Raw genomic sequence first — 25,278 nt, 5'->3', positions numbered from 1 at the left:
AATAGCAGATTATACTCGTCTGTGGCTCTCGTTAAAGTGATAGGCGGTGGTAAATAATAGCATATTCAAGAACTCGTAATTTGTGGCGCTTGTACATTGGGAAGAGATATAGTTGAAATGCAAAATATTATTTAAAAAAAAAAAAAAGAAAAAAAAAAAGATTATTAGTCCAGCGAGGGACTCTTGATTTGTATTTTAATGGAGTTTTACACTTCTCTTAATGATTTGCAAATTGTCCTCTGATTATAAGATGCATTAAGCTTTTCATTTTAATGGTGATACACAGCCATTAGCAGAATGTTCCCTGTCTCATTTTGAGAGTTTCCCCTGCAGCAGATAAATATTGGAACCGTTAACACCTTTTGATGTACTACACAGCACCGTAGCTTGGACCAACTTTGAATCAATGTGGTCCTTTATATTTCAGGACTTTACTCGAAGCTCATGAGTCCCATTGCATTGATGAACCACGGATAAAAAAATACTTAAGTACTTTTCCAGCTAAATACAACCTTAGGGAATTACGTTTTCTTAGATAATTATCCACAAGTAGGCTGCGTTGTAACGCATTTCGTCATTCTCAGATGATTAAAAAAAAATACTTCTGTCAGCATAATTGACCTGATGGCTGGAAAACATTTAATGGCATTAAATTAATCTTTAATTTGCTTTCTATTGCAACTGCGTAAAAACCACTCCTATGTGTTTTGCTGTTAATGAACCGCTTCGTTTGTTTTGGCCTCCGTTTTTAGGAGAACTTCGAGATTCCTGGCCTAAACTCTACCCAAACCTTGCTGGGAAATAAAAAGCGATAATTTTGTAAGCAGAGATTTGCTACAAATTTGGCCATGAATTTGGCATGGGTAGTCAAGCGTAATCGACTTAGGCTAAGATAATGCTATGAAGGAATAAACTCAGTATAAATTTTTTTTAATGACCTCTCGATCACTACATGCAACAAGATGCAGTCGGACAGATGACAGTCTGCAAGTTCTTGTAATTCCAGGTATAGACGGTGCTTGGGATAAACTTCATATATGAACGTTTTGCTCATTTCTCTGTTACATATGGTGAGCACATCGACCATTTTCTCAAGGACCTATACATTCTACCTGTATCTGGCCAACACACGTAAAGGGCATCCAGGGTTACGCGGGATGCATAGCTGTGTATTTTATTACTTTTTTTAATTTATTCATCAAGCAGATTGCAGGGCAGCAATGTGCAAGATATATATATGGGTACTGGAAATTATAGTAATGCCACCATGATACCATCTGGACAGCGTTTGTCAAAAATCTCAAATATGGAACTTAAGGAACACAATATATGATATTATTCTTCTCTGTTACATATGTTAGATATGGGTTCTGTAGAGTTTGTTTTCATGCAAAATCAGGGTATCAGAAGCAGGCTGGGGATCCAGCATTCTTCTGGGAAGTGTCGCTGTTCTGGAGGGGACCTGTCATGTTTCATTAACCTAACCTACATATGCCAAAGAAGTCAAGAGCCTTCGTAAGACATCTATGAAAAGTAATACTTGGATACAAACCTGGCTTGCTTGAAACATACTTTAACAATTAGGAAATATGTGTTGCCTGAACTGTCTACTAAACTATCCAACATTTTAGGGCAATTTATTTAGTACTCAAGGTGGGAATTTGGATTTTTTTGTTGTTTTCAGTAAAAGGTAAGTTGCAATAAATATTTTTGTTTCTGGCATTTTAAAAACATCACTTATCAAAAGAAGCCTTACTATGCCACCATCTTGATTCATCTTTAGTTGCCATTTTTTGTTCATTCCTCTGTTCCTAGTTGTCTTATTAGATTTTGTCTTATGATTTCATATTGTATTATATATTGAAAAACATTTAATGAAATCTGAATTCAGCTTATTTGGAATGCCCAAATATTATCATTGCAAATGTCTAAATGTCACCTTTTGCACAATAGCGTAACTATAGTTCTAGAGAGATCCAAACGGTAATAATAAGTTCTAATGTTTAAGCTTATGTTGGTATAGACAAGAATAGGATGTAATGACGTGGAACTAATCATCGGAATGTATGCAAATGGGGAAAAAAGCCTTTAATGTCCTGGTCTGATAAAATCTGCTAAATCTGCACAACTTCATATCGTCTACGAATCTCAATTATTTCTACAACAGTAAAACTATATACTTTATGAAATAACTTTATTTTTTGCCTTTGCAATTTTCTCCTGGCTTGAAAATACAAGAAAGCACAAGTCTCTAGTCGGCCTCTTTGCTAGATTCCCCATCAATCAAAAAAAAAATCAAGACTTTCCAACAAAAATTGAGCTTAAGCGCCAAACTAACAAATAAATAATAGAAAAAGAACATGGACACTAAGGGCCAGAATGCTCAAGAAAGCGTGTCCATTTCATTTGGCACATTCTCCTTTCTTTTCCCCAATAACTTCTTCTTTCCCATTATTTTCCTTGCTTCAGTTGATAAATTTAGGCAGCAGGATTCTTTTATTTATGATTTTGTAATATGCTGTGGTGTAACCCTTGGAATTCAGGAAGCTCAGCAACTCTGGCCAAAATATCAAAGCTTTCAGTTTCAGAATTGTTAGATCTCAGTTTGAAGCCCAATAGGCGCTAGTCATTGGCAAGTCACTTGATCTCCTTGTACACTGGACAATATACATATATTTTAATATCTGGCGAACGATGATACCCATCATGCATTAGTCTCCATTCAGCAATATACACATAGACTTCAAAGAAAAACGCTAGAGGAAAACACTTTTCTTACAAAAGTGAAAAAAAAATATTGACTAGCATATTCCAATTTTGCACTCTGGCCTGTAAACTGCATATTTTCATATGGTGAATCAACTCTGTTATAAAAAAAAAAACACTTGGACAAGCAAAATACCATTCCTGTAAAAATAATCAGATTCGAACAAAAGGTGACTCAGAACACAAAAAGGCTTTTAATTTATGACAGGCGAATTTCTTACTTTTCAATGGCAAGCTCTAAAAAAAAAAAATAGGAAAAAAGAGCAGAATAAATTTCTAATGAAAGCTTTTTAGAGCTGACTCCAAAACAAAAAGGTGCCAGGTCACCCGATTTTATGCCATCAGCCAGGCTTGGCTTCCCTGCTGGTGTCCATGATAATGCATTGAGGTCTAAAGCAGAGTTTCAGACACCTGGCCCTTGCCAGGTTGTTCCTTAAAAGTTCCAGGTTGTCGTTATAAAAGTAGTTAATATTTTATTAACTGATAACCCTTCTAGATACTGTATGACTGCCTACGTAAATTTTTTTGTACATCACTAAAATAGACTCTTGCAGACTCTAAACTAGAAGGAAGTTCAAGTGATCAAGTATGGGAGTAAAAGTTTACAAAGATAATTATGTTGTTTAATGCTGGTGTCCCTTTGTTGTAAAACACCTTTAAAAATCATTTATTTTACTTCCAATAAGTGGATATGACACGCTCCGTTTGCAATAAAGTCTTTGTTATACTGTTGTGTGTTAGCATTTGTAAAGTATATCACCAAAAGCCGATACTGCAGTGTGGAAAACATATTATTCTACATGACTCATACTTCTGGTTTTCAAAAATTTGCCTAAAATTAGAGTCATTTAAAGCCTGGGTTCTGGTTGGTTTTCTCAAATCTGTCACTTCTCATCTAGCGTGAAACAAGCTGTTAAGTTGAGAATTAAATTAATGCTTCAAACACTGAATCTGTTCTGGCAGAACCCCTTACAAATCAGTTTCTTTCGCTTTTATCTAAATACCAGGTTTTCAATCTGTAAACTATTTTTAAATACCCTCTGTGGAGTTTCTGGGCTTCAACTGTAGTTGGTGTAAGAAAACTTTGCATAGTACATGTGAGGAAAAGACAGACTAATAGTGGCACTGTTTGGGTGGCATGTTCTTCAACTGGGGCCGCATTGGTGTGTGTGAGACCTTAGCACCTAATTGTAATTCTGCTACCTTCTCTGAGGAATCAAATCATTTCAATAACGAAGCGATGAAACGTACGCAGTGTAGTACATATCATTCCCCAAGAATGAGCCTTTGTGGTGAGGACTGCACTGAATGCATGTCTTCCCCGCAGGAAGGAATTTGTATGTGTGTCCCTGGTTAAAGGAGCCCGAGCATGTAGACTTTTCCATCTTAGCAGCTCAGCCTGAAAAAAATGTGCTCATGATTTCCTAGGAAATCTATTATCTAACTATTATTCTATTTGAAACAGGTCCACTCATGGATTTGCAATGAACATTGATCCTGTGGTCTGGTAGAGCTGAAATTATTGAATGGTTTCCCTTTAAGTAGTAGTGTGTTGATACATAACTCATGGCTCTATCTCCTATCTTTCTCTATAGGCAACTCTTTACAATCCTGCCACTCATAACTTAAGTGAAGTCTTGTGAAATGAGGGTCAAAGTTATCCTTCATAGACAATCAGATGTTGTTTAATTAGTGGGTAGGCAAACAAGACCGGGCAATATTGGACACAATTTTAATTGAAATATTATTTTTGTATTGAAACAATGTAGTTGACTGTGGCGTGTAGTGTTTTATACAATGGAAGGCATTTATTGAGATTATTACATTAGACTAAGAAAATGGGTATCGCTATATTATCTCAAAAGAAAATGAAGTCTTTGGTTGAAGTTGATATCTTTTATTGAATCAACATAGAATAAAATATAAAGTAACTAAGGGGCTAAAATATTTTAATGGTTTTTGTAGGCAGTCATATGTATATAGATGCAGTTTCCTTGTGTGTTTGCATGTGTATAGTGAGCCCAGACAACATTATTATATTATTCCTGGAGAGTCTTATAATAATCAGAGTTTTTCGTAGTGTGAGGTGCTTGTCCAGAAGGCTCAGTTAAAACTATATTTGAAGAATCAAAATGCATCTGCTGGAACAAGATAAATAAACCCTGGGAAACTAATGTGTTCATCGTTGGACTGTTTTCTTGTAAACGGGTACATTTCTCCAAGGGAGGCATTTAATTCCCCCTGGCTATGTTTTCTTTATGATGTTACTGTATGATGAGCCGATCATTGAACTTGCAAGGTTCCATTTCAAAAAAAAGAAATTCTGACGGTTTTCTTAGAGGAAGTAGGTGGGAGAGAGATTTGATTGACAGTTTCTCCCAATTAGAGTCCCGACTGGAAAGAAAAACATTCTTAATTTCCAAGCGAAACAAAGATGGACAAATGTTTGCGTTATGCATGATTACACCTGTTCAAAGAAGCCAATTACATTGCTAAATTGTTTACAAAAATGGAATTCTGATCTAATACAAACTGTCCCTGCAATTTGATCATGTGTGATATCATTTATTTTCACTATATTTATCAATACAACGAACCTTCTTTATTACCTAATATGTTGGATGCCTATTTTATGTTTTGAAAGAAATACAGAACTACAGGCGGCCTCCATAGCTGTAATTAGCACCAACATATGCAGTGATGCGTGTCTAAAAGTGATGGATGATGCATCCCTCTTAGAGTGCCACGATTTTTCATTGTACTGTGGGGATGGTGGCCCGAAGCTGGCATTATCTTCCAGAGTCACGTGGCCACAGAGACAAATTGCAGCATGAGCTGATATCCGTGATCATAATGTCCGTTAGCTGGCTGCCTGAAAGTAAAATGTATAAAGTTTCACCATTTCGGTACATTTGGAAAGAACATTACCGTTATCAGTATTTGACAATTTCCAGATTTCATATTGGCTTTGACAATGAACAAAAACCATGACAGGAAAAGATACTTTGACCATTCTTTTTAAATAGAAAACGTATGTTTGAACAACTTTTACATTTTCCACAACCCCCCAATCACAACTCAACAATTTATAGTTTTTATATAGTCACAAATATTTATCAGTTAATGTTGCCTAAACGCTGTGTCTTATACTATAAGTGTTACCGGTATATGTAATTAGGTCCATCTTGATAATTGTTTTCATTTAATTGTTTCCATGCCATGCATTTGTATTATTCAACACAAAATCTGCAGGTTGATGTTCTGAAAAGAAGTATGGCATTGCATATCTGCTTTATCTAGGACAATGTGGTCACTTGAACCTAGTTAAGAGGGACATCAAAATTGAGTCAAAGGATACAATGTAAATGCAGACCTGTTGACCATTCACAGAGGAGAAGATCTGCGAGTTTGCTTGGTTTGCAGCCCAAGTAGTCTCCCACTCTTTCTTGAGAGCTAGGAGTGGGTGAGGCTGGATACATTGGACATGTTTGGGGAACGGCTAGCCACATAACAAATTGATTTTCCATAACTGGGAGGGAAAAATGGACTACAATTGGCAGGCAGGGGGTTATATAAACACAGTTCCCCTACATGATCAAGAGTCCGATCTGGAGTTGGATTGAGTTGCTGTCAAGTTGAACTCAACGACTGTTGATGCATTTCCTTGACTGTTGGAAAGGTGATCATCAAGTCTGTCAGTCAAACTGTGCTTGAGTCAAAGGTCGAGTCTGTCATCCATGTCTGTCAGGTTGGCAGTCGACTTTGGGAATCTATTGAGTTTAATGGCGATCTGGGTCAGCTCACCTTCTCATGAGTCAAGTTGATTTTTTTTTGTCAAATTGGAGCTTTTTTTTATAACAGCCACCTCAGCAAACTTCCTCTACATGAGAGAACTAGCAGCGCCAGATACACCCCTTGATCTCTCCTGGGCCTCGCCAGTGAGGTGCAGTTGATTTTTCTCAGGGCATTTGAATCAAGGTGTTCCAAGGCTGGAGTCCCCTTTTTGGTTTTATATCTGGTTACATCTAGTTAGTTGTGGATTCATTGACATTCAACATTTTACACTACTAATAAATGTGTATCAGACATTTTACCAGTAGTGCAGACTGGGTGTGACTTGCAAAGAATTCAAGGAGCAAAGTTTATATTTATAATAAAGTGACAGATCCATTGCCATGTTAAATCAGTAGAAATTGAAAACGGTTGTATTTTTATGCCACTCCAAGATAAAGAGAGAGAGGCATTGCCAAAATGGACACATACCCACTGATCTCATTGACATCACCTGGTATGTTGGCAGGCACCACTGGCAGATGTCTTTGCATATCATCAGGCTTTTTCTTTGGCTGGTAGTAGTGCAACCACAGTAAAGCCAAACAGAACGTTCTACTGAGCAGTGAAGAGAAACAGCTGCGTCAGAAAATTGTCCACTTATCAAAGGAACAGTCTAGTCACCAAAATTGTATTTTTATTTTAAAAGCATGTTGGAGTCCATTTTGCACAGAGACATTTGACTCATTTTCTTCTACTGCTTTGGCTTTAGCTACTGAAGACAGGAAGCATTAGCATGAAAACCTATTGCACATGCTCAGTAGCTCTCGCACTGAAGTCACTGAGCCAACAATCTCTGCATGTTAAGATACCATAATGTGATTGGCTGCTCTGCTGCTACTTGCGTTGATGTTAATGGCAGCTTGGTTCTCATTGACTAGATTTTCTTTCTTAATCAATAATATGTTTTGGTCGTTGTCCAATAAGAAATACGGTTCTATAGCAGTGGTTCTCAGAAGATTTTTTTCTGCGGCCATAACCCTGTTCTGGGTTTCATGTACAACTTATGATAGGATACTCACACTTCATTGCAGAACACTATAGATTCTTACCTTTTGTGGTAGTGGAGTTAATGGACCAAGGGGGAGATCAGAGGATATTCCCTGACAGGGGGCTATAAAATCAATAGAGATTGGTGCTGTTGCAGCACAGACCTCCACTGCACCCCCCATGCGGCTACCTGCCCACTCCCACCATCTCTGCTTATTCCCGCCTACAATCCCACCAATTCTTTAGCCTAGCCAACAATCCTACCTGCCCCGGCCAAAACAGGTGTGCCCGTTTGGACACCTGAAATGTTGGGGTATACTGTGACTAAATGTTCTTAACGTATAGGTCAATTCAAGTTATCTACTCTTTCCTTCGATTACATTTAAGCTATAGCTTTTGATTAAAGATGTACATGCTCCGAATCACCTGCTACTGCATCTACCTGCGCTCTGTCTTCCTCATTTGAATAGGTGAGAAATTAAAAGACGGCAGCACAATTGGAGCTAGATAGCATCACTCAAAACTCACTCACAATTTCTTTTGAATTGCTCGGCTGCCTTGAGGCAAAGACTCAATGTTGATACTGAGATTAATCCCAGAAGAGCGTCTTATTTCTCAGCAGAGAAATTAAAGCATGCCAGCTTTCCTTTCACCTGTCCTCCTGACAGCTCTGTCAGTAATGATATTCCTTCTGCATTGTATAATCCCCGTCCTATGGTAAAGAATAATTTATTAAGAAATTAAGGGGCTTAGCTCCTCTCTGTTTGGTTGGTCTTCAAAAGTTAGCAGATAGCACAGACTGCATCATTATCAATGAAAAATTATTTAACAGTACCTTGGGGTTTTTTTTTTTTTTTAGACAAAGCATAATAAGTCACATTGGTAGGTATCAATCAAATGTATCCCCTTTAGAATTTGTAAATATTCCCCGAAGTTAAGTCAAATTATGTTGATTATGTGAGTTAGCTATATGCAGTTCAGCGTAACTGTGGGCCACAGTCCCGGTTAAGTGTCAAGCATATCTTTAGACGCTTTGTAGCCGTGTGACATGTTTGCTAATAACTGACATGGACTGCTATTATTTTCTAGTATCTTATTAAGGCCAACAGGAGGTAACAAGATGTTTGGTAACATTCTGTTACTTGCAAATCCATTGACTTATTGACAATACTTACCTGTGTAAAATTGTAATGACTTGGCATACTCAACATACCAATATGGGGTAGGTTTTTCTTTTTCTTGGTTTTTTAGATGCCTTTAATGCTACACTGTTAGAGACGTGGGATTTAACAGGGTTTTACTTTAAAATATTATCAAGGCATAATAAAGAAACATCAGTGTCAGAAAATTATGTCTTCATTCATAAAGCTTTGTCATTTCAAGTAGTTCCTACGTATTTGCTGGGGAAACTGGTTTCTTTGAGTCTGCAAAAGTCAGCATATGTCCTGCCATTTGAGTTTAACCCTAAAGGTTAATGAAAAATGTTATACAAAGATACAAAATATGAGACGCTCAACCAAGAACGGACGGCCACTTAACAGCATGTCCTACGGTGGGAACCTTAGGAACATCTAAAGTTTTAGCTCTTTTGTTCCATTACAAAGAAAAATTTCCATTATCATATCAGTCTGGTCCCATCCCAAAATGTGAAGCAAAGTTCCCCTATACAAGGGAACCAACAAACCCCAGCTTAATGGAAGGCAAATTTCCCCAGCATGAGGAAACCAACAAACCTTGTCAGTGGGGTACGGTTGCTATCCCTCTAGGTACCTTTTCCACCTTTTCACTAGAGGTGAGCCCCGAGTGATCCCCAAAGGGTAGAATATACTAACCATGGCAAGCAAAACAACTATGTCCTACTGTGCATGATATTTTACCCTTTTTGGGGATCTCTTGGAGTTCCAGTGAACAATATACAACCCTTTATTGCCTGTGCAGACAGCCTTCTGCTTTAGTAATCGGTTGTCAGGTCACTGTGGAGAATTTGCGGGAGAGTTTTGGCTTTTACCCTCTCACTTCACTATCCATTATGAAGGGCTAACACTGGTAGGTTTCTCCAACAAGAACACATGAACTGGCCGTGTATATTGCAGAATTCAATGGATGAGGAGACTTAAGTCATCTCAATGCATACCTCTTCTTGTAGCAGAAGGTCACTGAGGATGGACCTTCGTAATGTAAAGTGAAGTCAATAAGGATCAAACGAAGTCTAGTGGATAGACCTTATTGTGTTCTCTTTACTTTTATTACAAAAAAAGCCGTATCTCTCATAAAAACAGTATCTGTAAAAATATAATGAGTTCCAAAAGAACCAAGTACACCTCTGGTGTTTCCAACCAAAAACCGTGTTATTGTAACTTTAATTCAAATGGCTTTGTAATCAAGGAATAATTGTCATTTCAAATGTAATTCTTTTAAAACTGTAAACATACAGAGCAGAGCAACTTTTAGTCTTTTAAGTCATCGGCCTTTTAGGTGTTGATGTAAGCACCACAGTTAATATTTTTCATAAAATCTGAACGGTTCGCTTTGCCAAGCAGAGATAAGACACGTGCAGCTGCATCCCATAGACATAAGGTTATAGTGGGTTTATCACTAACCCCTGGCAAATACAACGGATTGAATCCCTATGATTCATGTGGCTACATATCAAGATATTTTTCTAAAAGTATCCACCCCGAGTGATTCATTACCTAAAACCTCCACATTGAAATTAACTTTATAGGTTTCAGGTTTTAATTAGGAAAATGCTTTATTATTATTATTATTATTCGTTAACATGGGTTTTTTCCCAATTTATTTATGGTTTTCGAAGCTTTTGTTAAGGGGTCTAATTCCTGGTTTAAATTACATTATTTGATTTTGACTTTAGACACCTTCATTCTTGTTAATACAGCTGAGCTACACATGGCAAGTTTATCATAATTGCTTCGCTCTTCCTCGAGACAAAGTATTCATTTCTAAGGGCTAATACTACAATATTTCCTGCCAATAGGATGTATAGGATTATGTTCCACAGCAAGGAGATCTACACTGAGATTGTCAGAGCATTTATATTCATGAGAGTGAAATCATGTTTTTAGCCTAAGTAGGCTTCCTGATTCCTTAAATAAAAGGATGTTATGTTAACACAAAGCACTTTCTGACATTCTGAATCACACATAATTTGTGAAGGAAGAGTTTGTCATTTTTTTTTTTATCTTGAATGTAGCCTCGCAATATTATGCTGAAATTTTTGGACACTGATTACAGCCGTAACCGGATTTCCCAGTGACAAATACATACTTCCAAACTGTCCCATTTGCCACAGGACAGTCCTCTATCACAGCTTCCGCATGGCCTCCTCATGGTGCATTGAGGTGGCGTGGAAGGGTAAGGTGGGTACATCCCAAATAAACAAATGTATATTAAATAAATTACAAAGTTGGTGAGGCTACTTAGGTCACAGGACTACCCCTTCAAGGCTTCTTTCACTACAGCAACTAAATAAATGTTTAAAAAAAAAAGTAAAAAAAATAAAACTTTTTTTTATTGTGAACACAAAACAAGAGCCAACAACAAAGTGATACATGTGGTTCTGTTTATATTTTGAATTTTTTGAAGTATTATGTAAACTTATTGCAGGGAGGAAATATAGGAGAATACAAAGGGGAACAGAAGCTCTAGATGTGTGGACCATGGTGGATTTGGTTGATGGATTTATAAAGCTTTATGCAGTAATAATACAGGTGTGACAGGTCTCTGGAGTATCCAAACTTCAACGACTATCCGCACACAAATCAGATCTGGTATTGTTTTGCAAGGTCGTTACTCAGAGGACAAAACAGATGGAGAAGAGGGTTCACATGAGACCGTTACACAAGGGGATCCGAGTGACTGTGAGGGAGACATAATTAGTATTTACTTTTACATCTTTTTATTTGTGCTAACAATGCCTGCATCACCGTGGAAATCTATACATAGGATAATACAAAGCAGCAGGTGAACGCATGGTATGAGGTCAGAGAGCTCACTAAAGCACTGGGAGCTTTGTGTGTGTACATATCGCACTACTCTCCAAGGCTAATTTTATCTCGGGGAGCTTTGGATAGGCATTTGGCTGCTTCTATCATGTTGGGAGAGAAATCATATAAGAGCTGGGAAATTTCTGTCAGGTAATCTGCGGATAAGCCATTTAAGCATTGGTACATCATAATTGCTAAATGCATGTTTCTTCTTCGTCATTTATTCCTACATCCCAACTGTGGTTTGAACCTCTTTGTTATAAAAGGTGTGCCTAACAAGCAGAAGTGGGATTATAGTTTTATCTGAGCAGCTCACTCACGAACAGAGGGGTTTCTGAAATCTTAAGAGGTTTCATGAGCCCTTGAGCAGAAAAGCCACCTCAGGTGCTAAAGCGGATGACTTCCTACACATAATATATACAATATATATATTACGTATTTTCATGTATGTATATGTTCATGAAATCCAGTAATGCACATTTCTATGGCATGAAGTAAAAAAATAAAAATAAAAAAAATATATATATACGTAAAAATAAAATCTGTGTATATATATATATATATATATATATATATAACAGAAAAAATATAATGAAAGCGTCATTCTGTACAAGCTAAGATTATGTTCTGTTGAGTTTCTATGGTCAAAGGGTTAACATACAGGACCGTATCTATGCATATCGTAGATAAACCTGGCTGTAAGAAAATGTTGGCTGCAATGGATAGCCATTACCATGGGGCCGAATGATTACACAATCTTCTTACCCAGGTTAGTGTTTGAAATAAGTTGGTTCCTTCAAAATACTAGAAGGAACAGAAGCCAAAGTTATTTTTAAAGTATAGTGGTTCTTTAAGGACGATAGGTACAGTCCTTTGGCCTTTAGAAAAATTAAGGGTCTTTGGTAGAAATTAATAATTGTTCAGCTCCATTCATGAGAAAAGTTAAATTCTTCATTATCGGTCTCCTAAGCAGACGTAGTAGGTAACATTGTAATGACGCTAATAACATTAGCAGGTCTGTCTTAGCTTTCTCGTGAGGCTTAAATCACTTACAAAACACAATACTGGAACTTTTAAGAAGCTGTTTCTATTTAGTGGTGACAACCTCTAAGTATCTTTTTCCTTTCGCAACCAAGATTGTGTCCCATATTCTCTAACTAGTTTTAATGAAGAAAAAGGTAATCGTTGAGAAGCATGACTAGGAACACATGGATAATGGAGCACAACTGAGGTTATGTATTAAAACTGTGATTTTGGTCCAAAGTTTAAAAAGTAGTCCCCATAGCAACCAATAATATGGTCCAGCAGGAATATACATAACACCCAATCTTTCTTTAGCTATCTTAGTACAGAACAGACACATCATATAAGTGCATTCCCATGGAACATTTTCATCGGAAATTGGAAATCCAAGCCCCTTTTGTATTTCTTTAAGGTCTGTAAGAACTGGAGTGTTAAAGTTCACCATTTGTTGAAATATTCCAGAGTTACTCTAGAGGTACAACCTGGACTAAATCCATCTCTGTGATGGAATGACAAAGTGAACCTTGTTTCAGTTCTAGAAATAATGTTGCTTCGGTGTTATTATTTACTGACATCATCATTATTTATGAAGCACTGGCACGTTCTCTATATTTGTACATAAATATCAGTTTAACATTAATGCAAAATGAAAACATAAAGGTTAAGCAGTGAGTGTCTCCTTGCAAGAACTTACAGTGTGGGAGGGATGAGGACTGGGAATGAAAGGAAGTTTGCATCTTAACTCCAGGTTATTTCATTCATTACTTCCACAAGCTGGTACTATCATAGTTTGTAATGTTGGAAAGCCCCATTCATGTCTGGTGTGACCTCAAGAACAGGTAGCTATGGACCCCTAAAATCCCATTCCTGGCTCAGAGAATTGATTGGCTTCTACATAAATTGTCTAGCCCTAGGGTAACATTAACTATATATATATGCTAGAAACGTCTGGTGAAACTTTTTATTATTTATTTCTACATGCACTTACTAAAAAAGACATTTAAAGTGTCTTGGTGAGGGGTATTGATATGCTAATACAGTATTTTGTAATAAAATAACATTATGTGCTGCAATATCCAGCTGCTAAATAATGATCTTGATGAAACCGTACAGTACCATCTGCTTATTCGTGTCAATTGACCAAATTGATAATTGGGATCTTTATTTGCCATTTGGCAATGTTGGTTCTGCTGGTACTAATCTGATTAGATATTTACTAATGTAGTAGGTGGTCTAGGTTATCCTACATGGTGTAATAATAAGGTAAAGTAGCGGGGGGTGAATAGGCATGTTTCAAATTACAAAGTCAAGGAATGATGTTTAGTGCATTCATTTATACTATGACATGAGAGTGTTAAAGGGGACTGAACGTGTCTCTGTATCCAACATTCTAGCATAAGGTAGTTCACACGGAATGTCAACTCTGAATCTCTGGAGTGTAAGCAGAAGGGAGAGGTGTTTCTTGTTTATTGAGGTACCAAATTGTGTAAAAATGGCCATGCCTCTTCTCTAACCTTACCTCTTAGCCACAAAAACATAATATCAAATACCAATATAGACAGTGTATCCACTAGTGAAATGAAGCAATGAGTATGTGATTTTGGGAATATTTAAGCCCTATCTTCCTCTGGTCTGCCTTCCTTCCGTTAGCAACCACTTCACAATCCATTAAAGCTCTGCTTCAGTCGGTAGTATGGTTACATGGAAACTGCGATTGAGCTTGGGCTGGAAAAGACGAACTCTACAGCTCTACAGGTCCAACTGGCCTGTGATCACTAATGACCGCACAGTAGGGCGGCTCAGTGGGACAATTGTTCAGTGCCTGAAAATCTGCCCTGTCCCATTAAAAATAGGACAGTTAGGAAGTATGTAGGACTGAGGCAGGGAGTATTAAGAGGCTAACTGAATACAAGTACTTTAGTATATGCCAATATATATTGCATGCACCTTAAACTAGAATTGAAAACTATAAGTTCTGTGTACGTTAAAATTTATGTGAAGGCGACATTGTGCCGTATAGTAGTCTTTAGTCGAAGCTTGTACCTTTTATTGGACCGATATAGAGATAGATGTATAATTTCATAAGCTTGTGGTACCTCAGAGGACTCTTCTTCAGGTAGAGTCATTGCATCTAAACAAAAGACTTCTGAGGTCCCAAAAACGTATGTAACGTTACATCTTTTTTAGGTTGCTCTTCTCTAACACAGAAATAGCCATTTTCTTAAAGATACAGTAAAGCTCTCACATAACATTATATCAAGGCATTTCTGAAACATATCGAGCATTATAAAAAGCACGCTTATACAGTGTGAGAATGGTGCTTTTTTCAGTTTCATCCATATTTAATAACATGCTTTGGTTAACTTGTAGAATTTTATTTAAAAAAGACTGTCCTATTGGTATGTAAATGAGATTCAGCGATTCGGACATTACTTTCTGCTTGCAGTAATACCCTTGCTCTTGAATGATGTTTTTGGAACCAGTCCCTTGTTTCCTGTAACTGTTCCATGCTCCAGTTAAGTTTCCACAGACTCCTCATTTTATTCTTACAGGTTTTCCTAAAGTCTAATTCCAAGTACCCTGCTGAGTCTAACCTCCCTTTTCGGTTCCCCCTGCAAAAAAAAAAGGCTGTGTTCAATTACCTTTTTTGTGTTGTGAAAAAAAGGCATAAATAGGGAAAATTCTGCGACAGCGTTGCAATATTTTTTTTGTAATCCGTTTTAAAAACTCACAGATAGCGTTAATTTAGTTGCTGCCAAAGAAGCAATATTTATGTAAAGTTACAATATGCTGTCAAATAAACCATTTTGAAGACGGAATCACAGTAAACAAACTATGTTTGCCTAAGGAAACTCTTCCAGCAATCAACGTGTAACACAAATGCGGCTGCTAATGAACTCGGAGCTGATAATGTGGTTTCTCCAGTTAAATTGATTCATGAATTTTGAAGAGAACATTATCTAATGAATTTTCTTTGAATAGAAAGCAATTAAAAGGACAAATCAGTCTGATTAACCCCAAAGCCAACCTACTGCCACAAATGGTGTACGGTTTGAAATTATATCATAGGGAGGAAAACTAAAGGAGATTTGCTATCTTTTTGCCCTCTGCTAATCCATGTAAATTAATGAACAAAAAAGTTAATTTCTTTGGTGACCTTCTGGTATCACCTGGATTATGCTTATGTTTAATTTGCTTAATGTCATTATATTAAAGACTAAACATATTTTTTTTCAACAAAGTGATTAGCATTCCCTATAGTCTCCGATGGGCTTTTTCACACTTAACCCACATGAAATAGTGCAGACTCCTCTTCTGGGCAAATTTAAGTAACTATGCCTGAAGCTTAACAGTTCAATGTCATTTTTTGACATATCTAAAAGTTAAGACATGCAAATCTTAGAAAGCTGAATACGATAATAAGACTAACATAATTAGGAAGGGATTTTAAAAATCAATGTCACTGGGCTAAATGTCCTACGACTTAAATATATATTTGCACCATTAAGGTCAAGAAGCATATTTCTTTGCCTAAGTATGCCATAGAAATTGTTTGCAATTTATACTTTATTTGTGACTAATAATCACATCTGAAGTTGGGCACACCAGAAAGACCTTACATTGTACAGAATGGAATGAGGAACTTGAAGAAAGTTCCTAGGGGTATGTACCTGGACTCAATCTGCTCCCTTCATACAAAAGGGGAGACTACATGGCCCAGTTGCTTCTTTCCTGTTCACACTATCTATATATCTAAGTGTAATCACATATTTTTGTCTTCAAGTACACAAATTCAAGCATAGTGATATAGCAACAATGCACACAATTGCACTTGGTAGACCTGCGTTGAGATCCTTGGAGCTCCTAGGAACATGTCTTTCGAGCCTCCGACTGGCAATAAACATGTATTTCCACCTTACTTTAGGGGCACTAGGTTTCACTTTCTGTGCTAGATTTTGCTCTTGACTCTTCCAAGCGCTGCACAAATTATGTAAATGGCTCAATGTGGAGCGCTTAGGAGAATAGGATAGGCCAATGGCCCAGTCCAATGCAAAACACAAGATTGCGTAAGAGATGCTGCTGGTCCAAGAGAAGCATTATCTACCTGAGAGAGGCTTTGTGGAGCCTTCCTTTACTAGGCCTAGCTGGTGGGTCATCATCAGTAAGTATAGGACATAGAGTCCACTGGGCTTTTGGGCTTTGTGTTTTTGTTTTGGGCCTCTTACTACTTAACAGGTAAAAAATAGACTTTAGTCATGTTACAAATCACTGTATGTTACTTAGTTTGAAAACGTGCTGTCAACAAAACACTTATTAGACCTTTGTGTACCACACAGCTCTTTAACATGAAGGGGTTAAGAGAGCAATGTGTTAGTGTCATTACCACTGTTATTCCAAAAAAGAATGTTTATGCTAAAATTAAAAGAATGATTATTTACTCCGTGTATAGCTCTGGTAAAATTATTCAGTATTATTGATCTTTAGTTAAATGGCAAAACTATTATATTCTTCAAAATGAACCTGGGATGTGTCCCAAAAACTATTTGACTTAATTTTATTGAGGACAACACAACAGTGTTGGAAGTTATTATTCTGAGTTAACCTGTGCAAATTTTCCACTTACTTGCAAATACGTTTAAATTTGCCCTTTTCTGGATTCAGTGACCTACATTTAACAAAGGCCAAATTTGGAAATGTGTCTATTTTCCTATGTATTTGTCAGTTCATTTTGCATTATTATTTTATTTTTCTTTTTAAAAAATATCACTTTAAAAGAAGTACATTTTGACTTCCAACCCAAAAGCAGAAACGCAAAGAGATGTCACAAGTATATTGAATTAAACTACATAAAATGTTTTACCCTTTTTCCTCCATGGTCTTTTTTTTATATCATGTTATATTTCAAACTTTACATTACTAGGAGAATATACTTTAAATGAAAGAAGAAACAGTATTTTAATTAACTGTTTTCATTCAGTTTTTTTTGGCTCGTTGAACATGCTCTTTTAACTGGTGGCCTGAATCATTGCCATTATATACTGCTAAAGAGTTTGTACTATTATCTATCTATCTATCTATCTATCTATCTATCTATCTATCTATCTATCTATCTATCTATCTATCTATCTGTCTGTCTGTCTGTCTGTCTGTCTGTCTGTCTATCTATCTAACTATGACAGAGAAATGCCTACCAATGCCATGCTAAATTCATAGTAATTATGCCCCGCATCATCCATTCACTGATTCCCATAAGTTGAGAGCCGTTGACTAGATAATAAGCAATTGACCTGCTATAGAAAGATTCAGACCAATTTATTAGGGGGGGTTCTAGGTTTTTAGGGGCTCTGAGCAAAAATATACATCAGGTTCCCATCTTTAGCACAAATAAAAAAAAGTATGCATAAAACTAAGGAACCCAATATACATATCTACATTATATTACATTTCTTTATAGAGCACCAGCAGATTCCGTAGCACTAATGTGTTTGAAAGAAAATAATTAGAGTAATATAACTTTATGAGGGATTTGTGTCTCCTTTTAACCTCCTAGGGTCCTTAAACCAATGGGAGCCATAACCAGCTGCTTATTCTGCCTATATATTAGAGCAACTGTTATATTGTATGCACATTATATGAAACAGTGCATTCACAGCCTGCTTTTAGATAAACAACCTAAATATTGATACCTTAAAAGTACATTATGCTATTCCGGAAACAGTCCTGCTTGAAAAAATCCAACGCAATGTGTATTTAATCTTACAATATCTTTAATATGATAAAATAATATTATCTAACAGAGCATGGCAGCAAATTAGCATAATGTACCTGTTCAGTTTATTCTCTGTATATGTTTGAATATATAAGTCTCTATAAGACCTCAGGGCTGGGTTCTATTCTCAAGACAATGGAAGTGAATGAAGTTCTGTCAGATTCCTCTCCTGGTTGACCCAAAAGTCATCTTAACCTACCATTTTCGAACTATGCAAACATCACCTACTAGAACCAGGGCCTGTACCCTTTTTTTCTTCTAAAGCCTCAGTAAGAAAAGGTATCCCAGGTTTTAAAAGAAGACATAATAACATTTCCATATACTATACAAACAATGTTGATGTTTTGGGGAATATTCCTTCAGACACAACTTCACCCTGGATTTTTAACAGTCACAGTTTTATTGAAAGTGCAGGAGTGTGAGTTAAGGTTGGTGATCACCAAGATGCTGACTAAAGCTTAAAATCTAAAGACCAAGTCACACTGTGATGTGTTCCATTAAACCACCAAGAGAGGAACACTAAAGTTGCTCTGCCTGTAAAATATGTAAAATATGACATTGATCTTTAGAAGCTGTGATCCCAGAAAAGCTAGAAGAACCCTAAGAACATAAGATGTCAAAAGTGCTTCAAGAATATCATTTTGCTAAGAAACGAACACCATTTCAAATAAGACTTTTTGTTCTCATAGTTAATAATCCTCAATATGTGTAATACATGCCAGAATTCCATCTGAAATTAGGCCTACAGCCTCTAAAAATACAGTTCTGTATCTGCCTCGCTGTTCCATTGTGTTAGATTAAGCCTAATTCCCTCTGATTTTTCCAACCGCTAATAGAGTATAAGTAAAATAAACACAATGGGTCCATCATCTGGGGCTAAAGAGTACATTTGCTCAATTAATATAAAATATGCCAGATATGTGCAGTGACATTGTATTAAAATTGTGGCCGGTTTATGAAAATTGCAATAACAAATTTAAACATGCATTCTAGCCACAGCAATGTCAACAGATGGGAACTAAAAGCCTCAGTCTTAACTCTTACTACATGGTTTAGAGAAACAGGAGTTGTCAGAACGCTTATTGCACAGAAGCATAAGTATTTTAATTTTCTCCTACAAGAAAAGATCTCCTGATGGGGAGATCTGCTGATCTCCCCTGACTGGCCCAAGGAGCTGCGAAATAGTTGAGGGTCCATGCCATCGCTGCTCCTACGTGGCCACTTCATGAAGCTCTGAATTGAATGCCCTGAGGTCACACTTGACATGTTGGGGTGGAGGGGTGCTGTTATTTATATAGTTGAGAAATATTGTGGAATCCTACAAACTATATGTCCTTCTGCCTGTCAATCACTTATTAACATTGTTTTTCTTTCAGATTCATTTACAAAAACAGTGTTGTTTGCTCTGCTGAATGAAGTGAAAATGGGTCAAACTGTTTCCTATAAGGAGCTGGCTAAAATCGCAGGCAACGAGAAAGCAGCGAGAGCTGTTGGAGGGGCAATGAAGAGCAATCCGGTAAGAAAACATCAATGGTTTCCTTACAAGCATTATTCATCATGCACTGCTAAAAGGCATGGTAAGATCTTTATTAGTTTTTAGTATAAAAAAAAGTCTATATCTGTTTGCAACTTTCCACGTAAATTACCTTTTTTTGCTGATGCCAGCAGAATTTGTGCCCATGATACAGTCTGAGTACCAGGAAAGGCTGGCACCTTCTGCCCACTCCCCTCTCCATGAATGGGGCAGCTCAATTTAGGCCAGCCCTCTATGAAGAATCGCTTTCCTGCGGGCCAGCCTGACTGGCAGGCCTGTGTGATATAAGTTTTCAGAGAAAAATCACTAGAAGCATCTATATGCACTATATGGACAAAAGTATTGGGACACCTGACCATTATACCAACAGAGACTTTTATGACATTGCATTGTGAACACATAGAGATTAATATGAAGTTGGTCCCCTCTTTGTAGCTATAACAGCTTCCACTCTCCGGGGAAAGCATTCCACAATATTTTGGAGTGTTTTTGTGGGAGTTGTTGCCCATTCATCCAGGCATGATGTTGGACTCAGGCATGATGTTGGATAAGAAGGCCTGGCTTGCAATCTCCGTTCCAGTTCACCCCAAACGTGTTTGGTGGGGTTGAGGTCGGGGCTCTGTGCTGGCTGGTCAAGTTCTTCCACAACAAACTCATCCATCCACGTCTTTATTGACCTTGCTTTGTGCACTGGGACACAGTCACACTGGAATTGAAAATGGTCTTCCCCAAACTGTTCCCACAAAGTTGGAAGCATAACACTGTCCAAAATGGTTTGGTATGCTGAAGGGGACACACCAAGACATTGTGGACATGTAAATCAAATATACAACAGCAGATCTGTCATGTTTTTCTTGCTGTTGGTTTAATCACTGTGTTCTACACAGAACATTTTAATACATTTTTTTAAGTTTCTGCCAGCATCTGCTTTTGTGTCATATGACAACATTTTTGAATGAGCCAAAAGTTTATTTGTACAAAGACATATTTCTGAGAATGGTATGGGCATTGCTCAATGTTTCTAATGCTGCATTTTATTACAATTACATTTAGTAGGGTAGGTGAAACAGCGCCTTTAAATCAGTATAAGCTAAATTTACATTGCCACATGCCAAAAAGATACATTGTTATAGGCAGAACGTACAATGTTACATGTTATAGGGCTAAATCATTGTCGCTAAATTACGCATCTTCTGCCCTCCTGCTCCTCATACATTCTTCTGGTTGCAAAAAGTGCTTTACCGCAGAAACTTCCTCTTCAACGCTGAAACTGTTGAACCCGGCACCTTGTGCAGTTAAATCACATTTATATTCTGTATAAAAAAAACTACTCCTGGATAGGAAATATTTTAATCAGTGCTAATGCCAAAAGCAATATAAAGTTATATATACTGTGATTTCTTACAGTATCAAACGTTTAAAAAACAACGAATTATTTTTACAAAAAGTATTTTTTTCTTGATGTAAATTAATGGCCTTGAAATAATACTAAAGCATTGCTTTAACTCCTTCTCGGCTGGTATAGCTCAAAGGTTTTTTTTTAGCTATAAATTTCTGAGTGTCTGTACCAACTCCTCATGTCAAAACCGCATTCCCAGTCAATTATTTTTAATTGTTGACAGATTTCACTCACACGTTTCAAATTTTTTTTTCTTCTTGAGCCTGATTTCTCAACAAAAGCAAACTTTGGCCACACATGGGTGGCAACATGGAGCTATTTAATGGATACAACATCAATTTTCTGTTTGTGACTCACAGAGGAATTTTGGCATTGAGCTGACCCACATAACCAGAGTGACCCACATAAGACTAGTGGGCAGATTCCAGTGAAGAAGGATATAAACTTTGGAGATTTGCCATGTTTGCTGCACAAAGAGCCATGCATATGTTCCTACATGGAAAAGTTCACATGAACAAAGAATTAAAGTGTTAGTGTGAGTGTGTGTGTTAAAAGCAGCAGTACATAATCTTCTGCAGTTACTAGTCCATATTTATTTTAAAAAATATGTATGAATACAAATAAACTTTTCAATGGAAAGGCTGTGATGTGTAGAATTCTGATAAGGATCGACAGCTTTGTACACTTGTTTTGTGTGCTGTGTTAGATTGAAGCAGTTGCAGTGCTCAATAAACTTAAGTTCCCTAATGGCAAATCAGAATAAGTATCACCTGCATACATATGGAAGAGGGGTAGTTGCCTTGGGACCACTACAAATTCTTCAGACAGGGTTGGTCTGATTAGGGTGTCCCATAATGGTACCCAATTATGGGAGGCGCAGTGTATTACCTCTCCAAGTGAGAGAGTATGTATATGTACACAGTGTGAGGAGCAGGGCCAGGAGGCCACTTGGGACCAATTAAGCGCAGACAAGGTGTAAGGTGTGTGGTTTGGTAACCCTCTTGGCACAGGAGAGCAAGGAGGTCCATGTCTAAACTCTCATTAACATTTGGGGTGGACCCCAAAAATCCCTGAAAAGTGAAATTGCATACAAAGAATGCTTAAGAAAAATAATGAGAACAGACAGCTCACTTGTGCCATTACACACAGTCCTTACTGAATTGTGCGTAGAGGGATACCAAACACACCAGGAAATTAGCTTTACATTTTGGTTCTGGACTGCCCTTGTAGACAGAATCAGAATAATACGTTGATAGAGATTTTTCCTCTATAATGGCTTTAAAGAGCTAAAACTTAAGGTTGCTCCTGAGCAGAGACACACTTTAGGGCAGGCTATTAGGTGGTTGTCCATGCTCTGCTAATTGTTCTCAAATCTTTTTTGTATGTGATTTAACCCAAGGATCTCTTGGGATCCACACCAAGTGTAAAGGTGAGTCCAGACATGGACCTCCTTGCTCACATGTGCATCCTTCTAGAGGTATATGAACTACAATTTTTATAAATTTATGATAAAAAATGAATATTCTACGCGATGGTAAGCTATATTGAAATCTATTTTATACAAGACATCTTAATATGATATATAAAACTATATTATAAAATATTATTATTAATTCACCATTGGCTTCAGAATTGTATTAATATTAAATGACTGAAATTTGCATTCATTATCCCTCTATTAAAAATCATGTGATCTATCCACACACGTCGGCATAGCTGAAACAATTCAGTTGTCCTCAGGCTGAATTTAGCTTCAATGACTTTAGAGGTGGACTCACCACAACTTCAAGTTCAGCCACTTTATGCAACCTGTACAGCACTTCTACTGAATTCAGCAGGTAAAACTGAACAATTGAAATCAAAATATCCCAGAATGATTCAACGCATCTGGGAACTTAATGCTGGGTTACTTGGAGCTGTCCTCATTTCTTGGGAGTTACTTTATAAAGGAGTGGGGCTAGTCATGGATAAGGATAGGGCTATCCCCAAACAGCCTTAAGTGAATGGGGCATAGCAAACACTGCTACCATGCTGGAGAAAAGAGGAAACTGACCCATAGAACCTGGTGGTCGTTATCTTGATACTCCGGGTCCACCTGCAAAGTTCCCAGGTATGAACATCAGGAGTACAATTGGGATAAATCTCAGTTTCTCGTGTATTACACCTCTTGGTTATGAGGACCAAGGCACCATGTAGAATACACGGCTAAGTGGTTTGACCATAATGTTTAACAAAGTTTTGATTGGTTCTAATGAATGAATGCTACATAGAGCAATACACAGAGCTGGCAAATCACCAGTTACCATTCATTTACAGAAAAAGTGTATGCAATCATTTTTGGCAGTGTACCAATAGACAAATTAAAAAGAGTATATGGCATTTGAGACATAGCAAGCAAATAACTGAATCTTTTTAGCAGTAAATGTCAAAAAATTCCAAACACAAAAATAACAATTTTAAAAATATATTCAAAATATATTTTTAAGAAGATTCTCCTTCATCTCTGTGTCATGAAAATGTAATATGCAGCATATAAAAGGCTACCATAGGTTACGCATTTAAATAGAAAAGCGCCACAAAGGCTGCTAGAATACTTTGCAATATTATTACTGTTTAAATAAAACATTTTCTCTTTTATAGTATTAGAGACTTTCCAAAGAAAACTGTATGTATAGGAATGTGCAAGAAGACTTTTTTCCCCCTAAAGCAGCTCTGCAGTCTGTAATATAATCAAACTGTGGCATTATATTAGTGAACACAAATTTTTTATACTGCCACCGAGGGATAGAAAATAACTGAAATAAGATTGACCATAACCAGTTTCCCCGTTCCTACTCTCAGAAAACCTGCGCTTAAAAAACAAATTGCTGTAAGTTTACTGGGGCTGTTTGCATTCTGGCTAACAGGAAAGCTGATTTGTTCGCACCACAACCTGCTGTTACCGCTAGTTTTGATTCGTCTTCTCTCTCGCAGCCTCAGGGCAAAGTTAGATACATTTCTAGTATATAGCAATTACACATCCTTTTTTTTTTGCACTAAACTGCATAGCTATTCCTCAAGAATTGTCTCCTGTAAGTTTACATTTTTTATGGTTGTAATAATTCTATGTGTTACAATCCTTGGAATGTACAGATCTATCCCATACCGGGATATGTAATGCGGGACTGCCTAAAATATGACTTCATGAATTGGCAACGGAGAACACGGCCGTTATATAGAAACTTTAATTATTTTGCTGAATGTTTAATTTTAGTTTAATGTGGTTTATCGTATATGCCCAGTGGGAATCGAACTAGCACTTCTTCCAAGTAGATGTATGCAATTTCCTGCCACGGGCTCCTGTCACTTCCTGTCCTAATGCCTTTGGACCATACTATGGTGAGGTGGCATGCCCTAGATAACAGACATTTACTTGGCTTTGTGGAATAAGAGGCACTCATACAATCTATTTAATATCATGATCAGATCTTCACCATAGCAACATTTAGTAGGTTCAACAAACAGCTATATCCTGCATATGCGATTTCTTTAAAGATTATTATGTGGATTTTAAGCAGAGAAGAAAATATCTAATATCCTAGCAGAGGAGACACAAGAATGTTTCAGCTATCAAGCCCTCAATGGGGGAGACAACGCATGTTAAGACATACAGCACTGGTATAAAAGGAGAAGAGGGCCCTGATCTTGCGAGCTTAAGCGATAGAAAATGGGCAAAGCCATCAGACCTTCACTAAGTAGGGCTGCAAAATAAATTTAAAAAGTAATGGATTCCGATTTCTATACCAATGACAGCCTCTACAGCTTTTTGAATAATGCAGCTTAAGGCCGTCATGCAAAAGGCCTCATAAGACCAAAGACCAGATTTCTATGATTGTGAGCCCACTCGGACCCACAATGGACACTGCAGAGGTTACTTTGTTTTAAGAAGGTGAAGCATACCAAAAAATATCGGTTTGCCAGC

General features: G+C 37.2%; 1 protein-coding gene across 2 annotated transcripts in view; it reads left to right on the top strand.

Moving 5' to 3' along the window:
- The window catches only part of MGMT (O-6-methylguanine-DNA methyltransferase), a 169,590-nt gene that overhangs the window by 129,123 nt on the left and 15,189 nt on the right, over positions 1-25,278 (top strand). For both annotated transcript variants that reach the window (XM_053450429.1, XM_053450428.1), the window contains exon 5: positions 19,761-19,900. In XM_053450429.1, the coding sequence (XP_053306404.1) occupies positions 19,761-19,900 (140 nt within the window). The remainder of the gene's footprint in view (positions 1-19,760; positions 19,901-25,278) is intronic.

This window comes from Spea bombifrons, chromosome 11 (assembly GCF_027358695.1).
Source record: "Spea bombifrons isolate aSpeBom1 chromosome 11, aSpeBom1.2.pri, whole genome shotgun sequence".
Lineage (NCBI taxonomy): Eukaryota > Metazoa > Chordata > Amphibia > Anura > Pelobatidae > Spea > Spea bombifrons.
Note: the sequence above shows the minus strand (reverse complement) of the source record. Positions and strands in the feature narration are given on the sequence as shown.